General features: G+C 44.4%; 1 protein-coding gene across 1 annotated transcript; it reads right to left on the bottom strand.

Annotated features, from left to right (window-relative positions):
- Positions 1-13,411: 13,411 nt before the first annotated feature.
- On the bottom strand, positions 13,412-21,578 carry LOC306919351 (uncharacterized protein; the record flags this gene model as incomplete). Its single annotated transcript, XM_079532145.1, has 5 exons — positions 21,538-21,578; positions 15,455-15,766; positions 14,777-14,830; positions 13,609-14,530; positions 13,412-13,508 (listed from the first exon to the last, which is right to left on the bottom strand). Exons 2-5 carry the CDS (start codon positions 15,720-15,722, stop codon positions 13,412-13,414), a joined length of 1,341 nt encoding a protein of 446 aa, XP_079388271.1. The 5' UTR covers positions 15,723-15,766; positions 21,538-21,578.
- Positions 21,579-22,081: the final 503 nt, after the last annotated feature.

Here is a 22,081-nt window from a genome sequence, read left to right as displayed (position 1 = left end):
TATATCTAATGGTTCTGCTTGAATAACAAGAGGGAGATGAGAGGGACTCATTCATACAAGGACATTAATAGAGTTTGGTTTTAAATGTAATGCAAAAGTAAATCACCACAGGACATGAAGAATAGTTGCTCGAGACAGCATAGATCAGAATTGGATCATGCCTAGAATATATACATGAAACACTGTCAAACTGGCCTTTAGCTGGCTTTAAAGTTGTAACAAAACAAAAGGTGAATACATCTTGTATAGGCCCTACATCTTGTATTTTCTAATTGAGTCAGTGTCATACATCTCCATGCTCATTTTGTTTAAAAGACTAATGTAAGGTCAAACATGTAAACATCACATTATACAGTAAGACGTTTAAGCTACAATTTACAATTACAATTTACAATTTAGGCATTTAGCAGACGCTCTTAATCCAGAGCGATTTACATTAAGCAAGAACAAAAAAGCATGGGAATACATCACATAAAAAAGCATTTATCATGAAACATGCGTATCGTAAGCTAAGAACGTAACAGTGGAATATCTATATAATGAAACTATACATATATACTATACTATGATATACATATGTACTATGATGTGCTATGACTACATACAATGCAATTATAGTGCTGTCTACATAACATGCTATAAGTCTGTATCAAATGATATCTAAGTCTACATAAATGCTATCTAAGGGGGTAGGGTAAGTGCTATGGGCCATGATGGAGTCTGAAAAGGTGGGTTTTCAGACTACGGCGGAAGATTGGGAGTGATGCTGCAGTTTTGACTGCAACGGGAAGTGCATTCCACAGTTTTGGAGCCAGAAGGGAGAAGAGTTTGGGACGTGTGGAGCGTTGTCCCAGCGTTTTTAGTGAGGGTACTTCCAGCTTCCTGGGTTGGCTGATCTGAGTGCGCGGGAGGGTTTGTAGGGTTCAATCATACTTGCAAGATATGGGGGAGCCATACCTTTGGTTGCTTTGAATGCCAGCATCAGAGTTTTGTATTCTGTGCGGGCAGCGACCGGGAGCCAGTGGAGGGAGCGGAGTAGGGGGGAGACATGTGAGAAGCTAAATGGATAAGTACCAATATATTCAAAATGTGGGAATTTAAACATGTACTTTTTTGTAATAACATGATCCAGTACGAGTCCCAATTGAGAGTGTCTGGTAGATGTTAAGCAAAATACTCCTTTAAGGTTTTAAAAGTTTATTATAAAGCAGCAGCATTTAGTTTGTATGCACCACATATCTAGAACAAACTTACAGAAAACAGCAGATATGCTGCCACCCTTTAGGTTTTTTTATCACAATAAAATATGTTTTGTTTCCCCCAGCCTTGAATGAGGGTTTCCTCTTTCTTGTGTAATTGTACTTTTTACTTGTTTTAGTTCATCGTTATGATGTTATATTTGTGTTTCCTGATTTGTGCAAAGCACATCGAACTTTATATAAATAATTAGGATAATCATAATGTTTTCTTGTACTGGATATAGTTTAGATTCATTAAATAAAGTGAAATGGTCTCAGTTCATCCATAATGTGATCATTAACAGGTGATCTGTCCAATGCCAGACAACCAGTGACCATTAACATTTTAATCGCTGCATTTGAAGCACCAGCCATCATCATTTGCCTATTTGCATTTTAACCAGGGGGAAGAATGTGGGTTGGTTCATTATTTAGCATTTGGAGAAAAAAAAGCTGTTGCTGTTATTGTGTCTCTGTTGTTAATAATTAACCATGTAATCATAATATGATTATTATAAGAATAATGACACATGGACACATGTTTCTACACATATGCAGATTCCACTGTAAATAAAGTTAAGACATCAAATAAAAACAATAGAGCACAATGTGGCTATGAGACTTTGAGGATTTGGAAATAGAGTACTTTGTTGTTAGGCCTTGAACATTGTTTGTAGTAAAAATGCAGGTGAAAACAATGTTTTCAAAACAATAATTGGATAATTTAGATAGTTAATTTGATATCCCAACACACAAAGAAGATACAAATAAGAGTACCGAAGGTGTTTATATATAAATTATATATATTTTAAGTCAAGCTGATGATACATACATGATCCAATAGGCTACTGTTCACCCTGGCATTTTGTGTTATATTAAAATATAACACAAAATGCCAGGGTGAACAGTAGCCTATTGGATCATGTATTTTGTATTTTAAATAATAACATACTAACTCTGACTGTGATCATTTCACAATGCATTTAGGCAAATATATAAAGTACATTGTATGGTATAGATAACATTTTAGTATAATGTATACATATAACAGTGCAGGGGTCCAATGCCCCCCACCCCCTGTTAGGTTGTGATTGGTGGAGGGGATTCTATTGTTCTCCACTTTGACCAATCCACCTCAGGCTCTCTAGTATAAGAAGAGTGTGTAGTTGTCAGTTCTCCACAACTCCTCCAGGGTATCATTCATTTCAGATCTGATCTGACTGTGGACTCCAGACTTCAGGTGAAGATGAACTCTCTCAACCCCAGGACCAATTCTGCTCAACAGGATGATCACCAAGACCTATGTAAGTTACTTATCTTTATGGATATACAGCATGTCGTAATATGTCATAATATTAGCACAGACTCAGACAAAATGTTCTATGTCTCTTTCTAAAATGCACAAAAAATTGCAATTAATCAAAAATAATCACCATCCAGTAAATCTAGAATCAACATGCTCATATACATGTAATGTGTTCATAACGGTTTAGCCTTCTTAACGATAGCACGCTAACCCTAGAACACCTAACAAACGGGAGACAATAACAGTCTGTTGTATAGGCTACATATAATTTGTGCCAGGATAGATAGCGAGTGAAACTGTAAAATCAAATGATAAATGGTTGCTAAAATTGTCATTTATGTACATTAATGTTGAATTAGTTGCAAGTCAATGAAGTAGCCTAACAATATGTCCCTTGTCTTTGTTTCCAATTCAGTGTTGCATCATCAGTTTGGCTTCCCTGTTCTACCAGAGGTGAATGAACAACAAAGCTTGACTAAACAAAAATGCCACTGCTGTGATCAGTGTGGTAAACGCTTCCCTACAATGTCCAAACTTAAAACACACCAGAAAGTTCACACTGGAGAGAAACCCTATGGATGTGATCAGTGTGGACAACACTTCTCTCTAATGGCACAACTTAAAAAACACCAGAGAATTCACACTGGAGAGAAACCCTATGGATGTGATCAGTGTGGACAACACTTCTCTCAAATGGACAGCCTTAAAAGCCACCAGAGAATTCACACTGGAGAGAAACCCTATGGATGTGATCATTGTGGAAAACACTTCTCTAGATTGTCCAACCTTAAAAAACACCATAAGGTTCACACTGGAGAGAAATCCTATGGATGTGATCAGTGTGGACAACACTTCTCTCTAATGGCAAACCTTAAAACCCACCAGAGAATTCACACTGGAGAGAAACCCTATGGATGTGATCAGTGTGGACAACACTTCTCTCGAATAGACAGCCTTAAAAGCCACCAGCGAATTCACACTGGAGATAAACCCTATGGATGTGACCAGTGTGGACAATGCTTCTCTCACATGGTGAGTCTTAAAATCCACGAGAGAATTCACACTGGGGAGAAACCCTAATGATACTGATGTATGTGGAAAATCATTTTGTAATTCAAATAATGTTTGAATTTCCAGGTTGTACACACTGAATTTGTTCCCTTCTTGTCAGTGTGGAAAGAGATGTATTAATTCACATCATGAACGCACATATATTTGAAATATAAATATGTTTAGTGTTTTATATAGCTTCATTAGAGCGGGTGAGAAACATCAGCAAATCCACAAACCAAGTGTAGCATGATGAGCATTATGGCATTTGTTAAGCAATTGTTTTTTAAGAAGGGTAATATAATAACCCACAAGTTGATGTGTTGATTAATTGCAAGTAAACTTAACATACTGTTGTACTATTTCTCATTCACGGTTAGACCAAATGTGCTGCCATTGTGCTGATTTCCCACTACATCTTTCTATCTAGATTCTGTATTTCTGCTTCATTACATTCATTACATCTGACCTTACCATGTTTATTATTGTCATCCTTGTGTTATGTTGCATTGTCTTTGCGGAGCATAACCACTTGTCCATTTACATTTAGCTGCAGGCAGAAATCTCAAGTATCTCAAGTCTCAATATTCATTTTATTCTCAATGCTATTGTTTCGCCATAGTTTGACCTGTAGGTTACATTTAGATTTATTTTTATTTTGTCTTTTGTTCTTTTTGTTGCCATGGTGTGTTACTTTTCTTAGTAGACTATATCATTAAAAATGTAAATAATGGTTGTGCAGTCACAAATAAAGACAAACATTCAAAGTCGAGAGGTGTTTTTTTTAGCTTGAGTTTATAGGAGTAGAGTGTGTTAATTTCAGTCAATAACTATTTGGAAGGCAATAACACACCTTGTAATGTAGGAGCATAACAGTTTTGCAACACTAAGTAAAATGTTGTTATGAACAACCACATATTATTGTATTTAACACAATATCACAAACACCTGTTCCTTCACCAAAGCTGAAAGATTTGGAGCAATCATGTGCAAATTAGATTTATATAGGGACCTGATTGTCCAAACTATCTAATGGTTCTGCTTGAATAACAAGATGGAGATGAGAGGGACTCATTCATACAAGGACATTAAAGATGGAGTTCCGTGATTTTTTTCCACCCTTAAACATGATCATCAGGTGTTATTGTTATAAGGAGGTATAATTTTTTCAAAAAGGTGTACAGTATTTGTTAAAATTATGGTTTTATGTGGACACACCCACCAGTTAATTAGGTATGCGTGAGTTTAACCTTAGCACCACCCACCTGATCCAGTCCCTCCGCCTCCTCCTTTAAGACCACCCACTTGTCCCAGTCCCTCCCCCTCCTTATAAAAGGACAGCCCATGGCTCTGCCCTTTTGTTTACAAAATGACAAATTGTTGTCTGTAATGTAACAAATGTTGTGAATGTTAGAAGTTAACACTTCCCATATTTCTGAGATGTCGGATAAGCATCATTATGCACTTATACTGCCACCATGTATCCATGTATAGGCCTATAATCCACGCATCCATACCATATCAGACCTGTTTTTTCTGATTTGTTTTAATCATTTATTTATTTCCTCCAATTATATTGACCCTATTGTCACAATCAGCTCATCTCATCATCCAATTAAATCATAGTTTAACAGCAGAAACAATTTTTCTGCCAGGTTTAAAGAAACAAGCGGCCAGGTCCACGAAAATAAGTCACATAAATTGCCTTGAATATGTATGAAAACCAATCCTTTTAACAACATATTAATCTGAGGGCCCTTCACATGAACCATTGGTCAAGTCAACCACATCTCCCCTGCAAGTTACTTATATGAAAACAAGCCCAAGTCGCTTGTAATAGCCAGACATGGCAACATTGCCTTCCAGCGCGACACAACAGATACTTCGAATTCTTGACTTAGTTTACAGCCTTGTATAAGTATTATTAGGACCTACATATTGACTACAACAGCCAACAAGAATGCACACTGTGACACTACACTCTGTATCAAAGCCTGGCCACTGTGATTATAAAATAAACAACCTGAACTGAGAACAGCAAGAGCAACTGGACAGAAGTGGTTTCCTTGATTAATCCTGAGGACCCGACCCGAATTTCTCAATATCTCGCCTCCTAGATGACCCAAAATCAAGATTGCAGTGGTTAAATCTACATTTTTGGGGGCAAGGAATCAAATGGAGCTGATTACATTCCATATGAGGCATATATGGGTGGGTATTTCTTTTTTTTTTTTTAATAATTTTTATCCCACGATTTTGTAACCCATTTTTCACCCCTTTGTCAATTATCTAATGTGATCCTGGGCTCTACACACCCTCCGCCAACCTAGTCCCCATATATGGGGGACATGGGGAGAGCAACGGACTTGAACTCATGCTTCCTTCATGCCTGAGTGTCCAAGTTGCTCCTTTACACCTGACAGGGGGGAGTTTCCCTGGTTGTACGTAGCGCGTGGAAGGAACACGTTATTCCAACCAGTTCCTTTCCCCTCGCTTCAGGCGCCCCGGCTGGCCAGGGGGAGGCAGTTTAGAGACCAGGATTACTGCATGTTTTTTGTGAGGGTAGCCTATACCTACCCTAGGGGACACGGGGAGAACATGCAAACTCCACACAGAAAGGCCCTTTCGCCAACCCAGCCTCGGGTATGGGCACTGATGACGCGGAGGAGGAAACGCTGCCAGCACCCACAGCGTCCCGAGCGGGAATCGAACCCAGGACCTTCTAGCTGTGAGGCGACAGCACTACCAACTATGACCCAGTAGGAACACAACCTATATGGACAAACCAGTCTACTTGCTGCTGGAAATCCAATATGGCCACCTCAATATTGGCCCCTATCAGAAAGTAGGCTACAGTAGCTTTGGCAATAACTTTTGAACCAGATGGAATAGAAATGTCTATTTCATAATTTATGAGCATGAGAAACTCAATGGAATACTTACCTTTATGATTGGGTGTGTCTGGACCCCTAATTTGCATATTTCCAAGATGGACGCCACACAAAAATGAGTTGACCGTTATGGCAAAAAGTCTGCTTTTTAAGCAATTTGAGCACATTTGGTCAGTTTGAACTTTCATTTCTATATTGACAATATGTCTGCAGTCATAATGTAAGGTTCATGTTTACCTCTATGGTGCTGTCTTGTCTGATTCTAAAGCCAATGATACTATGGTATGATGCTATTCACGGTCACTGTTGTCACTGATCCCGCTGCATCGTGTCTCCAGTTCTTGGCAATGGCATCCTAAGTAGCATGAAATTACCTTCTTTGCACAGGAACAGTTTTTCTGGCAGCCTTTGATACAGCTGCAGGATATTGCATTGTTCATTGACATAGGTCAGGTTGACTCGGTATGCAAGGGGGACTGCATTGCCATCACTGAGAGACCATCCATACTCTGTGAAAGAAGGATTATCTGGCATGGTGATGTGTGCACGTTTATCCATTATGGGTGCTAGAGCAGCTTTTCTCAGGTGCAGGTCAAAGGCATTCTCTGTTGTGTCCCTCCCACCTTACTCTGGGCAATAGAGACCATGTACACAGCAACAAGGGCCAAGGTTTTGACCCCAGATGGCAACAGCGAGGAGTTTGACATCTTGGCTGGGGTACTTCCTCTTAGTCATAGTCCTGGACTACGCACTAAGGAAGGCTATCAGTGGACGAGAGCATGAGAGAGACACCCCACTGTCAGACAGACCTGACTACGCAGACAACATCAACCTGCTCTCCGACCACGTGGAACAAGCTCAGGAGCTCCTGACCAGAGTGGAGGCAGAGTGTGCCATAGTTGGCCTCCGGCTGAATGCCAAGAAAACTGAAGTTATCAACTATAACATCCCTTTGGAACATCCACTTCTGACACCAACAGAAGGCACTGCTTTGAAGGAAGTCAAAGTACCTCAAGTACCTGCACGCATGGGTCAATTCAACAGCAAGATCTTAAAGTGAGGAAGGCACTTGCATGGAGGGCAAGAGAGACCTAGAGAGCTAGCAGCTTTCAGAGGGTTGGTCTATTATTGAGGAACGTGTACACTCTAAGCTTTCCCAAGGTCAAAATCCTCTGGGTGGTCAGCTTTGGATGTATATACAGCAATTGTGAGGTTGTGTGCCTGATTGGTGAAAACTCTTCTGATTCCCTCTCAGATTACGTCATCAAACTCCTCAGGTGCAGGGAGATCCAGACACATGCTGGCCTTGAACTATGCCTTCTTGCCAGTGAATGCTGGTGTCGTTACCACAGATAAAGGGCAGGGCAACGACACTGTGCGAGCCCCAGTGCTGATACAATTTGATGGACAGGAAGGTATGCATATTGCTCTGGAAGGCATCTGAGGTGGGTTACTGTAATGTAAAGGCACATGATGATGATGTCTGTGTCATTGGCATGGATGTCAACTCTGTCAACATTTCCATTCTGGACACTGTAGGGTGTGGAGTATTCTTGTATCAGCCTCCTGTTGTGTGGATTCTACGTCATCTCAAGCATGTAACATGTCAAACTAGGGGGTTTTCATGATTCTGAATCCATTCCAAGCATTAGTTTTGCACAAAATACACTCCTTGGGCTAAAAATGGCCATAGACATCATGACAAATGTGAAGAGGTCAGCACATTTTGGGCACATTTGGGCAAGTGGATATGGCTGCTTTTAGCCCAAGGAGTGTATTTTGTGCAAAACAAATGCTTGGAATGGATTCAGAATCATGAAAAACCCCTAATGGATTCAGAATCATGAAAAACCCCTAGTTTGACATGCTACTTAAAGCAAAGGGAAAATTTGACATTTTTGCCTGCCATAGGATGTAGAAACCCCTATAAAAAAGATTGCCCAATACTAACAGCCGGTCAGCAAGTGGATTCATGTATGTACAGTATGTAGCCTATATAGACAATATTTTAGGCCAATAAAAAAGACTATACCAAATTTCCCGCTTTAAACAAAAGAAGCCTATCGGCTGCCGGACTACAATACCATACATTATTTATGACTGCAGCCATATTGTCAATATAGAAATGAAAGTTCAAACTGACCATATGCGCTCACATTGCTTAAAAAGCAATCTTTTTGCCATAACAGTCGGATGTCACTGTAAAAGTCACGGTAAAACTCATTTTTAGGTGGCGTTCATTTTGGAAATATGCTAATTAGGGGTCCAGGCACACCCAATCATAAAGATAAGTATTCCAATGAGTTTCTCATGCTCATAAATTATTAAATAGTTACCAAGTTTGCATTTCTATCCCATCTGGTTCAAAAGTTATCACCAAAGGTACTTTCTGATAGGGGCCAATATTGAGGCGGCCATATTGGATTTCCAGCAGCAAGATGACCGATTGACCGGGTTGTCCATATAGGTTGTGTTCCTACTGGTTCATAGATATTATTTCTGGTGGCCAACCTTTTATAGCAGGGCAAATTAATTAATCTAAAAAAGGGGGTTCCCCAATGTGGGAAATTAGCATTTTTACGTGATATATCATGTAAAAATGTGAAATACCCACCCATACATGCCTCATGTAGAATGTAATCAGCTCCATTGGATTACTTGCCCCCAAACATGTAGATTTAACCACTGCAATCTTGATTTTAGGTCATCTAGGAGCCATTTTTAAAGCTCCAAGATGGCTGCTTTACCGACCTCGAACAAAATGGCAACAAACATTTTCTGATTCGTTAGGCTATAAGGTTTCCAAAAATATATAGTTTTAAAAATCTTCGTCTTCAGCCTACGAACTCATATGGCTGAACATAGGGAACTGGACTATATGAATGTCTTTATCATCTGTGAGGTCATCAGAGATATAGTGACCGAGGTACTTAATCTCACTGCAGACAAGGAGAATGTTATCACTGAGAATAAAGTTAGGAAAAACTGCCTTTTTATCCTCTTTACTTCAGCACAATCAGGATGCTACTCCTCTTGGCATTATACTTAATATTAAAGTCAATACCATACTGGGAACAAATCCTCAAAAGCTGCTGTAAGCCTGCACTGTACGGGGAAATGATAACCAAGTCGTCCGCGTACATAAAATGGTTCACAACAGGATTACCGGTAACACATGCAGCCAGTTTTACAGAGGTTCAGGTTACTAGATAGATCATCCATGTACAGATTAAATAAATCTGTACATGGATAAAATCCCCCCATGTCTGACCCCATTTCCAACACATAATGGTTCCGATGCAGTATTGCCCCACTTCACCTGCATCAGCTGATGTGCATACCAAAAGGCTAAATTCATGATAATGTACTTGGGTACCCCTCTTTGGCACATTTGATCAAATATTGGCACAATGTATCAAATATTCTATTGGGCCATCAACATTAGCCACTAGAACCCTATACAATTTGAGTGAATCAATAAATATTCAACACTTCATCAATGTTGAACCAATTAACCATCATCTAAATCAGGATCTGGGTTATTTAGCGTGTTCAAAATGACCTCACATTACCATATTTCCCAAAATGTGCGGAGAAAAAGCTTAAAGATGGAGTGCCACAATTTTTGTCTATGAGGTGACAGTACTTCATTAGACACCCTGGAGTTGTTTTTATGTGCAATGGTGTATAGACGCCTTAACAGACGACGTCACACTGATAAGCAACAGCATGCACGCGCATAACGGCAGCAGAAGAGCACCACCTCTCATAAGATGCAATGGAAAAGTTCTAACTCCACTCACGTGTAAAAAATGCCCCATCAAACTTTCAGATGATGTTTTTATCCCAGTGTGGAGGAAGAATGATTAGGATTTTTATTGTGATCTCTCACCCTTCAAATATATAATCCATTAGTTTCTGTTGTGTTTGAACAATAATAGCAATTCAAATCAGTTGTCCTCAAAACCACACCTCCAGTCGCTGTCATAAGAACAGGTGGTGCGCTCATGATCACGGCAGCAGCCTGGTTGTCCATGGCTGCACGCGCACCTGCAGCCCATCAAGTATAACCTATGCATCGTCCCGCGATGGTGTCGCGCACGCATACCTCTACACTCACAACAGTCGCTTGCCTTGTATATCAGCTGTTCTCTGTGCGCAATACTGTTGCGCTTTGAAGTATAAATGTCTCCTAGGGTGCATCTCACTAGCCAACACACAAGAGAGATTGAATGGACTGAAACCAGCGCTCCCCAAAACAACAGGTTTGGAGATCTGTTGGGAATTGATTACATGAAACAGTCACCCGTGCACCCAGTCCCAATGTTTGTAAACAAATAATTGGTCTATTAACTTTATATTTAGGGTTTCTTCCTGGAGGCTGAACCTTTGACAGTCAAACGGGCCAATGAAATAAACAGTAATATAGTGACACCACACTATCAGCCTAACCCCTCCCCCTTTATCATACAACTACAGCTGTGGGTGCGGCAAAATTAAGAAAAGAAAATGCCGCTTATGAACTAACGGTTAATCGATAATTCCCATCCCTAATATCAAGGTCACAATAATCTGACGTTACTAACCGTAACCGCACGTGGAAGCGGGTGAGTCTTAACCGGCCACGTTATGTCTGGAGCCACGGGTCAGTCTTAACCAGCCACGTATGTCTGGAGCCACAGGTGAGTCTTAACCAGCCACGTATGTCTGGAGCCATGGGCTGAGTCTTAACCGGCCACGTATGTCTGGAGCCACAGGTGAGTCTTAACCAGCCACGTATGTCTGGAGCCACAGGTGAGTCTTAACCAGCCACACATGTCTGGAGCCACGGGTCAGTCTTAACCAGCCACATTATGTCTGGAGCCATGGGCTGAGTCTTAAACCGGCCACATTATGACTTCACAGTACAGAAGCAGAAAGATTTGAAACCACAACCTTTGGATCACATAGACAAGGTCCTAGCACGCTGCCTGCTTTAATTCGGATTAAACATCAAACGAAGATGCAAAGAAAATGCAAAACATGCAGTTAAAATAATTTTTAAAAATATATATTGTTGTGAACAAATGACACATTTTGAATTATTTTGAAAGTTTTAAACACCAATCCTTTAATCCCAGTCATGGCGGCAAGACTAAAAGTTCTGTTCAGGAGAGGAGAAAAAGTGATCTTGTGACGACATGTCTGAAATAAATGTCAGAGCTGAAATTGACATGTAAATATGAAATATGAAATAAATGCTTAAACATGTAGCTAGGTGTAATGTTAGAGTCCACAGAAGACATGTAAATATGAAATAAATGCTTAAACATGTAGCTAGGTGTAATGTTAGAGTCCACAGAAGACCTCTAAATATGAAATAAATGCTTAAACATGTAGCTAGGTGTAATGTTAAGAGTCCACAGAAGACATGTAAATATGAAATAAATGCTTAAACATGTAGCTAGGTGTAATGTTAGAGTCCACAGAAGACCTCTAAATATGAAATAAATGCTTAAACATGTAGCTAGGTGTAATGTTAAAGTCCACAGAAGTGAACCTTTCATGCCTGTTTTTATGTCAATTTGAAGCTATGATTCCCTGCTTTCATATGACATAAAAAAAAAAGAACGGTCACAATTTATGAATAACAGAAATACAGAGAGTGAGAAGCCTTTGTTTTATGCATACAAGTAAAGACATGAACCGTGTCAACAAACCTGTATTATTTATTGTAGAGGATGTGAAACATGCAACTAATAATAATTGAAAATGCCAAAATAATAAACCGTAGTGTGCGTGGACTGCTTTGATCACAGATTCGATCACAGATTCGATCACAGATTCTCTATTTCATCAATACTGTCTCAAACAACTGACAATGACATTCTTCTCCTTAAACTGGGCAGTGTACAGCGTTGACGAATTCATCAATCGACTTATTAGAATATTAAAGCACATTCACGTTTTGTCGGCTCAAAATCATTTCTTTGATTTCATTCCAGAAGCGGTGACTTTTGGTTCCCAGGGGAGCTGTTTGGCCGTAGCATCCGATAACTGAAGCATTGGATCCCAGCCAATCCCAGGCAGCTTGCGGAGGCTGCTCTCCCTCTCTGTCAGCTCCCTGTCCCTCTCTGTCAGCTCCCTGCTCCCTGTCCCTCTCTGTCAGCTCCCTGTCCCTCTCTGTCAGCTCCCTGTCCCTCTCTGTCAGCTTGCGGAGGCTGCTCTCCCTCTCTGTCAGCTCCCTGAGAAGCAAAACAGGCTCCTCCTACGCACATCACAGTCACATACGCAAACTAGCTTTTCAAATGGGGGTCTGTGGGGCTAATAGAAGTGTCAATTTGGGAGTCCTTGACATGAAAAGGTTTGGGAACCTGTGGTATGGGTGCCTCCAGACGTCCCATCCTGTCCTGCCCCCCAACGCTGAGGGACTGGGTCTAATCCTCCAGTAGAACCACCACCATCCCCCCACCGCTGAGGGACTGGGTCTAATCCTCCAGTAGAACCACCACCATCCCCCCACCGCTGAGGGACTGGGTCTAATCCTCCAGTAGAACCACCACCATCCCCCCACCGCTGAGGGACTGGGTCTAATCCTCCAGTAGAACCACCACCATCCCCCCACCGCTGAGGGACTGGCTCTAATCCTCCAGTAGAACCACCACCATCCCCCCACCGCTGAGGGACTGGGTCTAATCCTCCAGTAGAACCACCACCATCCCCCCACCGCTGAGGGACTGGGTCTAATCCTCCAGTAGAACCACCACCATCCCCCCACCGCTGAGGGACTGGGTCTAATCCTCCAGTAGAACCACCACCATCCCCCCACCGCTGAGGGACTGGCTCTAATCCTCCAGTAGAACCACCACCATCCCCCCACCGCTGAGGGACTGGGTCTAATCCTCCAGTAGAACCACCACCATCCCCCCACCGCTGAGGGACTGGCTCTAATCCTGCAGTAGAACCACCACCACCATCATCATCATCATCGTCACTGTAGGCGAAATACTGTGAGAACACAGCCTGGTGCCGCAGCCCTGGAACCTGAGAAACAACGCCCGCAGTCTTTTTTTCAGGTCCAGTTCCGTATGGAACTGGACCTGAAAAAAAGTAAGGGTTCTGGGTCGTGGTCCCGGGTGGAAACCCGTGTGTGAAGTAAGCGTTCTGGAAGAGCTGACTGTACGGATACACGGACGTCCCAAAGCAGCCTTCGGCAGCGGCTGGCCACAGGGAGACGCTGGGGTCGACTGCGGCTACGGAGGGCCGGTCGACGGAGCCACGATCGTCGGCGGTTTTGGCAAACCGCTGGTGCTGCGCCGTGTGGTCCGTCGGGCCGACCGCGCCGACGTCCAGAGGGTTTGGGTTAACGGTGCCGGTTTCAGCCTCGTTCAGGATGTTCTGGTTACAGTCCAGCTGCCGCGGGCTGGCGGTAACGGGGAGGAGGTTCTGGTTACAGTCCAGCCGCCGCGGGCTGGCGGTAACGGGGAGGAGGTCCTCCTCACCCACAGCGGCGGCGGCTGCTCCGTAGTGGCGTCTCGGAGGACGGTCACGATCGATGACATCGACCTGCGACATGGATTGCTGGTCGGCATAGACTTCGCGGTCGTCGTCGGCAGGCTTCGGGACCGTGTTGTGTCCCCTGGTCCAGGGCTCCACAGACCCAGCAGGGACCGTGTTGTGTCCCCTGGTCCAGGGCTCCACAGACCCAGCAGGGACCGTGTTGTGTCCCCTGGTCCAGGGCTCCACAGACCCAGCAGGGGCCGTGCTGTGTCCCCTGGTCCAGGGCTCCACAGACCCAGCAGGGGCCATGCTGTGTCCCCTGGTCCAGGGCTCCGTAGACACAGCAGGGGCCGTGTTGTGTCCCCTGGACCAGGGAGCAGAGTCTGGGCTCGGTGGCGGAGACTCCAGGTTGAAGTTGGAGGAAGCGAGTATTTTGAGCGAGTTCAGGACCAGCTCTAGCTTGCGTCCGTCGGGACACGGTGAAAGTCTCCTCCGTTTCCCCGTGGTCTCTGCGTCTTCGTTTGAGGACAGGTGATCCAAGACGTGTTTCTCTGATGTCCTCATTTCTGGGGAGGGGAGGTGGAGAGGGGAGGTGGGGAAAGAAAAAACCAGACCAGATTCAATACACATGCAAGCATGTCACAACATGACTTCCATACAGATATACGACTGCACAGGACATTTAAATGTAATTAACACATTCAAATTGTTAATAGTGAGATTGTTTCCTCTGCACTTTACGATAGTAAAGAGTAAAATACAAAAGCATTTACCAGGAGGTCCAGAGAAATAATATTATTATAATTATTTACCAGAGAAACAGCGGTGGGTGTGGTCTTGCTGTTTCACTTCCTGTTTAATGGTGACTGGAAACAGCAGAGAGACAATTAGACCAATGAGACTTGAAATAATCCGAGGCACTTTGTACAAGCGAACGCACACACGCGCACACGCACACGCGCACACACACGGAGGAAGGAAGGAAACCATGCGAGGCACCAACCTGCACATCGGGAGCAATCAGGGGTTCAGAGTCTTGCTCAAGGACACTTGGACTTGGGGGAGCCCACAGGGATCGAACCGGGAACCTCACGGTTGCCAAGCGGCCTGCTCTACCTCCCGTGTCAAGGACATGGTTTGATAGTCGATATTGTGTGTGTGTTGGTGGGAGAGTAGTGTTGACCTCGGCGGTGGATCAGCGGTAGAGTGGCCGGATGGTAACCGCAAGGTTGCCAGTTCGAACCCGGGCTCCCCCAGGGTTAGTGTCGATGTGTCCTTGAGCAAGCTACTCTGAACCCCTCATTGCTCCTGATGTGCAGGTTGGTGCCTTGCATGGTTTCCTCCGCCATCGGTGTATGAATGTGTGTGTGAATGGGTGAATGTAATGCACAATCTATGTAAAGGTGTGTGAATGTGATGCACTCTATGTAAAGCGCCTTGGATAAAGGCGCTATATAAATGCACCATTTACCATTTTTGACCTCACACACCTGTTATGGTGGAGTTGTGAGTGTTCATGGTAGTGACTCGCTCCAGCTGTGGCCTGTCGGAGATCTGCTCTGCGATTGGCTCGGTCTTCACCTCTGGGTGTGGACTGTCTGACATCTGCTCTGCGATTGACTCGGTCTTCACCCCTGGGTGTGGCCTGCCTGTCATCTGCTCTGGGATTGGCACAGTCTTCCCCCTTGGGTGTGGCCTGCCTGTCGTCTGCTCTGCGATTGGCTCGGTCTTCACCTCTGGGTGTGGCCTGCCTGTCATCTGCTCTGCGATTGGCTCGGTCTTCACGGCGTTCTCCGTCTCTTCTGAACGGGGAACGAGGATGATGAAAGATGATGAAGATGAACACTCGTCGGGAGCTTTACAACGATACAGCGTGCATACTAGACCAGCTTTACAACGATACAGCGTGCAGACAGACAGCTTTACAACGATACAGCGTGCAGACAGACAGCTTTACAACGATACAGCGTGCAGACAGACAGCTTTACAACGATACAGCGTGCAGACAGACAGCTTTACAACGATACAGCGTGCAGACAGACAGCTTTACAACGATACAGCGTGCAGACAGACAGCTTTACAACGATACAGCGTGCAGACAGACAGCTTTACAACGATACAGCGTGCAGACAGACAGCTTTACAACGATACAGCGTGCAGACAGACAGCTTTACAACGATACAGCGTGAAGACAGACAGCTTTACAACGATACAGCGTGCAGACAGACAGCTTTACAACGATACAGCGTGCAGACAGACAGCTTTACAACGATACAGCGTGCAGACAGACAGCTTTACAACGATACAGCGTGTAGACAGACAGCTTTACAACGATACAGCGTGCAGACAGACAGCTTTACAACGATACAGCGTGCAGACAGACAGCTTTACAACGATACAGCGTGCAGACAGACAGCTTTACAACGATACAGCGTGCAGACAGACAGCTTTACAACGATACAGCGTGCAGACAGACAGCTTTACAACGATACAGCGTGCAGACAGACAGCTTTACAACGATACAGCGTGCAGACAGACAGCTTTACAACGATACAGCGTGCAGACAGACTAGACCAGTGGTTTTCAACCCTTTTCACTTCAAGGCAGTGTTGTTTTTGGCAGCAAATTCTGATTTTAGTTTTAGTCATAGTCTCTTGAATAGTTTTAATTTAGTTTTATTCACATTTTAGTCACCTGGAATGTCTTAGTGTTAGTCTAGTTTTAGTCGACTAAACGTCCTAAGATTTTAGTCGACTAAAATGTATTTTGGAGGGCCTTGATGCCGTCGTAATGACTATCTAAAAGCTCACAACGCGTCGCCCTGAGCTAGTATATCTGCTATTTTCAGCATGCAACCAAGTGTAATGACTTGTACTGGATCTCTCTCTCCACTAGTCCCTTCCTAACATTTTAGTCTAGTTTTTATTGACAAAATTGTCAATATATTTAGTCTTTGTCATCATAGCTTTGTTGTGAATTATCTCATGCTGTCAGAATGGCAGCCTCTGGTGGACATTTCCCATTCCCTGCATCCACAATGACACAGGTACTTTCCATAATCACCACTCAACTCACTGCCCAATCACAGTCCGGGTGTGCCATATATAACCAGCAACTCACCCCACACTCCTCAATCAGTCTCCAGCCTTCACACCGGCCACATGCAGAACCTGCAGCTCTCACTGAGTCTAACCAACACCACTCACTTTTCTGCAGCCATGCGTCCATGACAAATGTAAGACTCTGTTCCGTTATGCTTTATATTGATTTGACTTATTTGTATGCAACTTGTTGATTACTTTGCCACTGCAACTATTGTCATTCATATGATGTGTTACTGTTTGCTAATGTATTCCTTGTTTGCTTTGTTTGTAGAAACAATGGCTTAATGGAAATAAACTACTATTCTGTTGAAATATACCTTGGTGTCACCTATACTCTCTCTGACCGGAGAAACTTGGGGATCAGCTCACATCCAACAAACTAACCAGCAGAGAATATTTAATATGGTCCTTCGAGCGGAATTAGCTGGCTACCCAAGGGTGACATTGAGGTCCATCCAGGATCTATCTGACATGGTAGAAGCAATGAGGAAAGCTGAGATTGAGGACAACCATCAATTGGAACTAATTAAGACCAGAATGAAGGAGCTTGATGGGAGAGACGGGGAAATACGAACATTGCTAAAACACATGGCTAATGTGTGATCTTCTCCAACATGGAGAACAAGTGGGAGCACCCCCCCATGATCACCACTTAACCGCCAAAAAGCAGATCATGATCATATGCCCACCAGTGCAGGTGGTGCATTCACACCCTACTCTCCCCCAGCTAAGCCCGGCCTATTCACAGCCATTCCTGCCACTCAACCAGCTTAGTCCTCCAACTGTTCCAGCCTCTCCTGCCCTGGTGCCTCGTGCTGCACCTCCTGCCCTGGTGCCTCGTGCTGCACCTCCTGCCCTGGTGCCTCGTGCCGCACCTCCTGCCCTGGTGCCTCCTGCTGCACCTCCTGCCCTGGTGCCTCGTGCTGCACCTCCTGCCCTGGTGCCTCCTGCTGCACCTCCTGCCCTGGTGCCTCCTGCTGCACCTCCTGCTCCGGTGCCTCGTGCTGCACCTCCTGCCCTGGTGCCTTGTGCTGCACCTCCTGCCCTGGTGCCTCGTGCTGCACCTCCAGTCCTGGTGCCCCCAGTCCCGGCGCCATCCAGTCCGGCGTGTGTATCGCCATCCAGTCCGGCGTTTGTATCGCCATCCAGTCCGGCATGTGTATCGCCATCCAGTCCGGCGTGTGTATCGCCATCCAGTCCGGCGTTTGTATCGCCACCCCGTCCGGCGTTTGTATCGCCATCCAGTCCGGCGTGTGTATCGCCATCCAGTCCGGCGTGTGTATCGCCATCCAGTCCGGCGTTTGTATCGCCATCCAGTCCGGCGTGTGTATCGCCATCCAGTCCGGCGTGTGTATCGCCATCCAGTCCGGCGTGTGTATCGCCATCCAGTCCGGCGTTTGTATCGCCATCCCGTCCGGCGTTTGTATCGCCATCCAGTCCGGCGTTTGTATCGCCATCCAGTCCGGCGTTTGTATCGCCATCCAGTCCGGCGTTTGTATCGCCATCCAGCCTGGCGTGTGTCCGGCCTCCAGACCCGGCGTGTCCAACGCCTCCCAATCCGGCGTGTCCAACGCCTCCCAATCCAGTGTGTCCAACACCTCCTGTCCCGGCATGTTCATCGCCTTGCCTGGCACCTATTTTAGAGCTCCCAGTCCGGGGGCCCACAGCCACCACAGGTCCACGTCCACAGTATGCAGCAGACCTGCCTTCTGAGCCAAGCAAACCTGCCGCACTACTTCCTGCCTGGTCCTACCTGCATCGGCACCCTCCGGTGTGGCCCCGCCGCAAGCACCGGTCTTCCTCGTGGCTCCACTCCTCAGGGTTTCCTCCAGACCCTCCTCCAGTATGGCCTCACCGGCGTCAGCAGTTTCCGGTCTGGCTCCCCTACCATGGTCGTCCGCCAGAGTGGTCGTGCCGACAACCGCAGTCCCCTGGGTGGTCCCAACCACCCAGTCACCATCTGCACCGGCGTCGCCCTTCGTTCCTGACTGGGGCAGCCAGTTCCGTTCCTATCCAGCCTCCTGGTCAACACGGGGCGGCTGAATGCCTCCCTTCACCAACCCCAAGTTTTTGTTCCATGGGGTGGGTGGCTGACTGTCCGTCTTCCCAGACAACGCTTGACCCTAACTGACAACCGAACATTCTGTGTCCACCCCAATACACCAGACCGGTTGCCCTTACACTACACTGGTTGTCCCTGCACTACACTCACTGCCATCTTGACAGCAAAGACAATTCTCCTATATTCACAGTAGCTGAGCTACCGTGGGGGCGGCTGTTGTGAATTATCTCATGCTGTCAGAATGGCAGCCTCTGGTGGACATTTCCCATTCCCTGCATCCACAATGACACAGGTGCTTTCCATAATCACCACTCAACGCACTGCCCAATCACAGTCCGGGTGTGCCATATATAACCAGCAACTCACTCCTCACTCAGTCTCCAGCCTTCACACCGGCCACATGCAGAACCTGCAGCTCTCACTGAGTCTAACCAACACCACTCACTTTTCTGCAGCCATGCGTCCATGACAAATGTAAGACTCTGTTCCGTTATGCTTTACATTGATTTGACTTATTTGTATGCAACTTGTTGATTACTTTGCCACTGCAACTATTGTCATTCATATGATGTGTTACTGTTTGCTAATGTATTCCTTGTTTGCTTTGTTTGTAGAAACCATGGCTTAATGGAAATAAACTACTATTATGTTGAAATATACCTTGGTGTCACCTATACTCTCTCTGACCGGAGAAACTTGGGGATCAGCTCACATCCAACAAACTAACCAGCAGAGAATATTTAATAGCTTAGTTTTCATTTATTTTCCATGTGGTTTTCGTCAGTGAAAAAAGTCAACGGACATTTTTTGTCGACGAAAACAACACTGCCGGGAGCTTTACAAAGTTACAGCGTGCAGAATAGTTTTCAACCCTTTTCACTTCAAGGCCCATTATTTATTTATTTATTCTGCATTTGAGCCACGGAACCACCATGTGATGACATTTAGCCTCTCAGACCCATCTGAGCCACGGACCACCATGTGATGACATTTAGCCTCTAAGACCCATCTGAGCCACGTACCACCATGTGATGACATTTAGCCTCTCAGACCCATCTGAGCCACGGACCACCATGTGATGACATTTAGCCTCTCAGACCCATCTGAGCCACGGAACCACCATGTGATGACATTTAGCCTCTCAGACCCATCTGAGCCACGGAACCACCATGTGATGACATTTAGCCTCTCAGACCCATTTGAGCCACGGAACCACCATGTGATGACATTTAGCCTCTCAGACCCCAAAACTAAAGAATATTTTGTTATCGCTGTTGGATAACATTTTGTCTACAATTCCATGCTGTGTGTCTGTTGATGTTGGTACCATTTAGGGGAGATAACAGACAAACATTGGTCGAAATAACAATTATTTTAGATTCTCTAATTTTGTGTAGACTTCTTTTAAATTAATTAAGTAATGCAGATGTTGTTATTTTAAGAGAGTAAAATTAAACCAATGGGACCCGTACGGGTCCATTTGGTTTAATTTTACACTCTCAAGAGTTAAATATCTATAAGGGTCCATTTGGTTACCAACTCTCTATCATATAGTTCTCTATCAATAGTTTTCAACCCTTTTCACTTCAAGGCCCATTATTTATTTATTTATTCTGCATTTGAGCCACGGAACCACCATGTGATGACATTTAGCCTCTCAGACCCATCTGAGCCACGGACCACCATGTGATGACATTTAGCCTCTAAGACCCATCTGAGCCACGTACCACCATGTGATGACATTTAGCCTCTCAGACCCATCTGAGCCACGGACCACCATGTGATGACATTTAGCCTCTCAGACCCATCTGAGCCACGGAACCACCATGTGATGACATTTAGCCTCTCAGACCCATCTGAGCCACGGAACCACCATGTGATGACATTTAGCCTCTCAGACCCATTTGAGCCACGGAACCACCATGTGATGACATTTAGCCTCTCAGACCCCAAAACTAAAGAATATTTTGTTATCGCTGTTGGATAACATTTTGTCTACAATTCCATGCTGTGTGTCTGTTGATGTTGGTACCATTTAGGGGAGATAACAGACAAACATTGGTCGAAATAACAATTATTTTAGATTCTCTAATTTTGTGTAGACTTCTTTTAAATTAATTAAGTAATGCAGATGTTGTTATTTTAAGAGAGTAAAATTAAACCAATGGGACCCGTACGGGTCCATTTGGTTTAATTTTACACTCTCAAGAGTTAAATATCTATAAGGGTCCATTTGGTTACCAACTCTCTATCATATAGCTGGAACCCCTTAAAAGGACCACTGGTTGAAAACCACTGTTTAATTTATATTGACAAAGATGAGGAACATCAACAGCGCCCTCTAGCTGGGACGCATCTGTATTCTGCATGTGTGTGATTGTTGGCGCTGTTAAGTCAGTATATATACCGTTATCTGTGCTCTGGTCTGCCTCCGGTGGCCTGGATGACTCCAGTATGTGGATGCCTACAGACAGACAGAAAGACAGACAGGCAGGCAGGCAGACAGACAGACGTTGATATCTCTGCTGTTGGGAAGAAACCTCATAACTCCAAAATGTTCATTTTTCAGGAAATGAAAAATATACATTTTTTAGTAAATAAAGAAAACCTTATATTTTTTTAAAACAAAGCAATACTGCCTCATCAAAGTTGGTGTTGTGACTTTAGATATAGAGAGTATGCACAGGCATGATTTTTTTACATAAAATCTCCATAAAATGTGATGTGGTGATGAGTGTGAACCCTGAGGAATGAATGTGCTTTGGAGAGCGATGAATGTATGAATGAGTCAATGACTGAATGTAGTAATGTACTTCACAAAGTTACAAGGGGGGACTTTTACATTGGGAGAGAATATGTCCAATTGCTGATAGAGACCATTATTTTAAGTGAGAAATAAGTTGATAAATGAAAATAGTCAAATATGAGGACAGTTTAAGTTACATATAGTA

This window comes from Electrona antarctica, assembly GCF_951216825.1.
Source record: "Electrona antarctica genome assembly, contig: scaffold_25, whole genome shotgun sequence".
Taxonomy (NCBI): domain Eukaryota; kingdom Metazoa; phylum Chordata; class Actinopteri; order Myctophiformes; family Myctophidae; genus Electrona; species Electrona antarctica.
The sequence above is the reverse complement of the archived record's forward strand: the minus strand, read 5'-3'. Positions and strand labels throughout refer to the sequence as shown.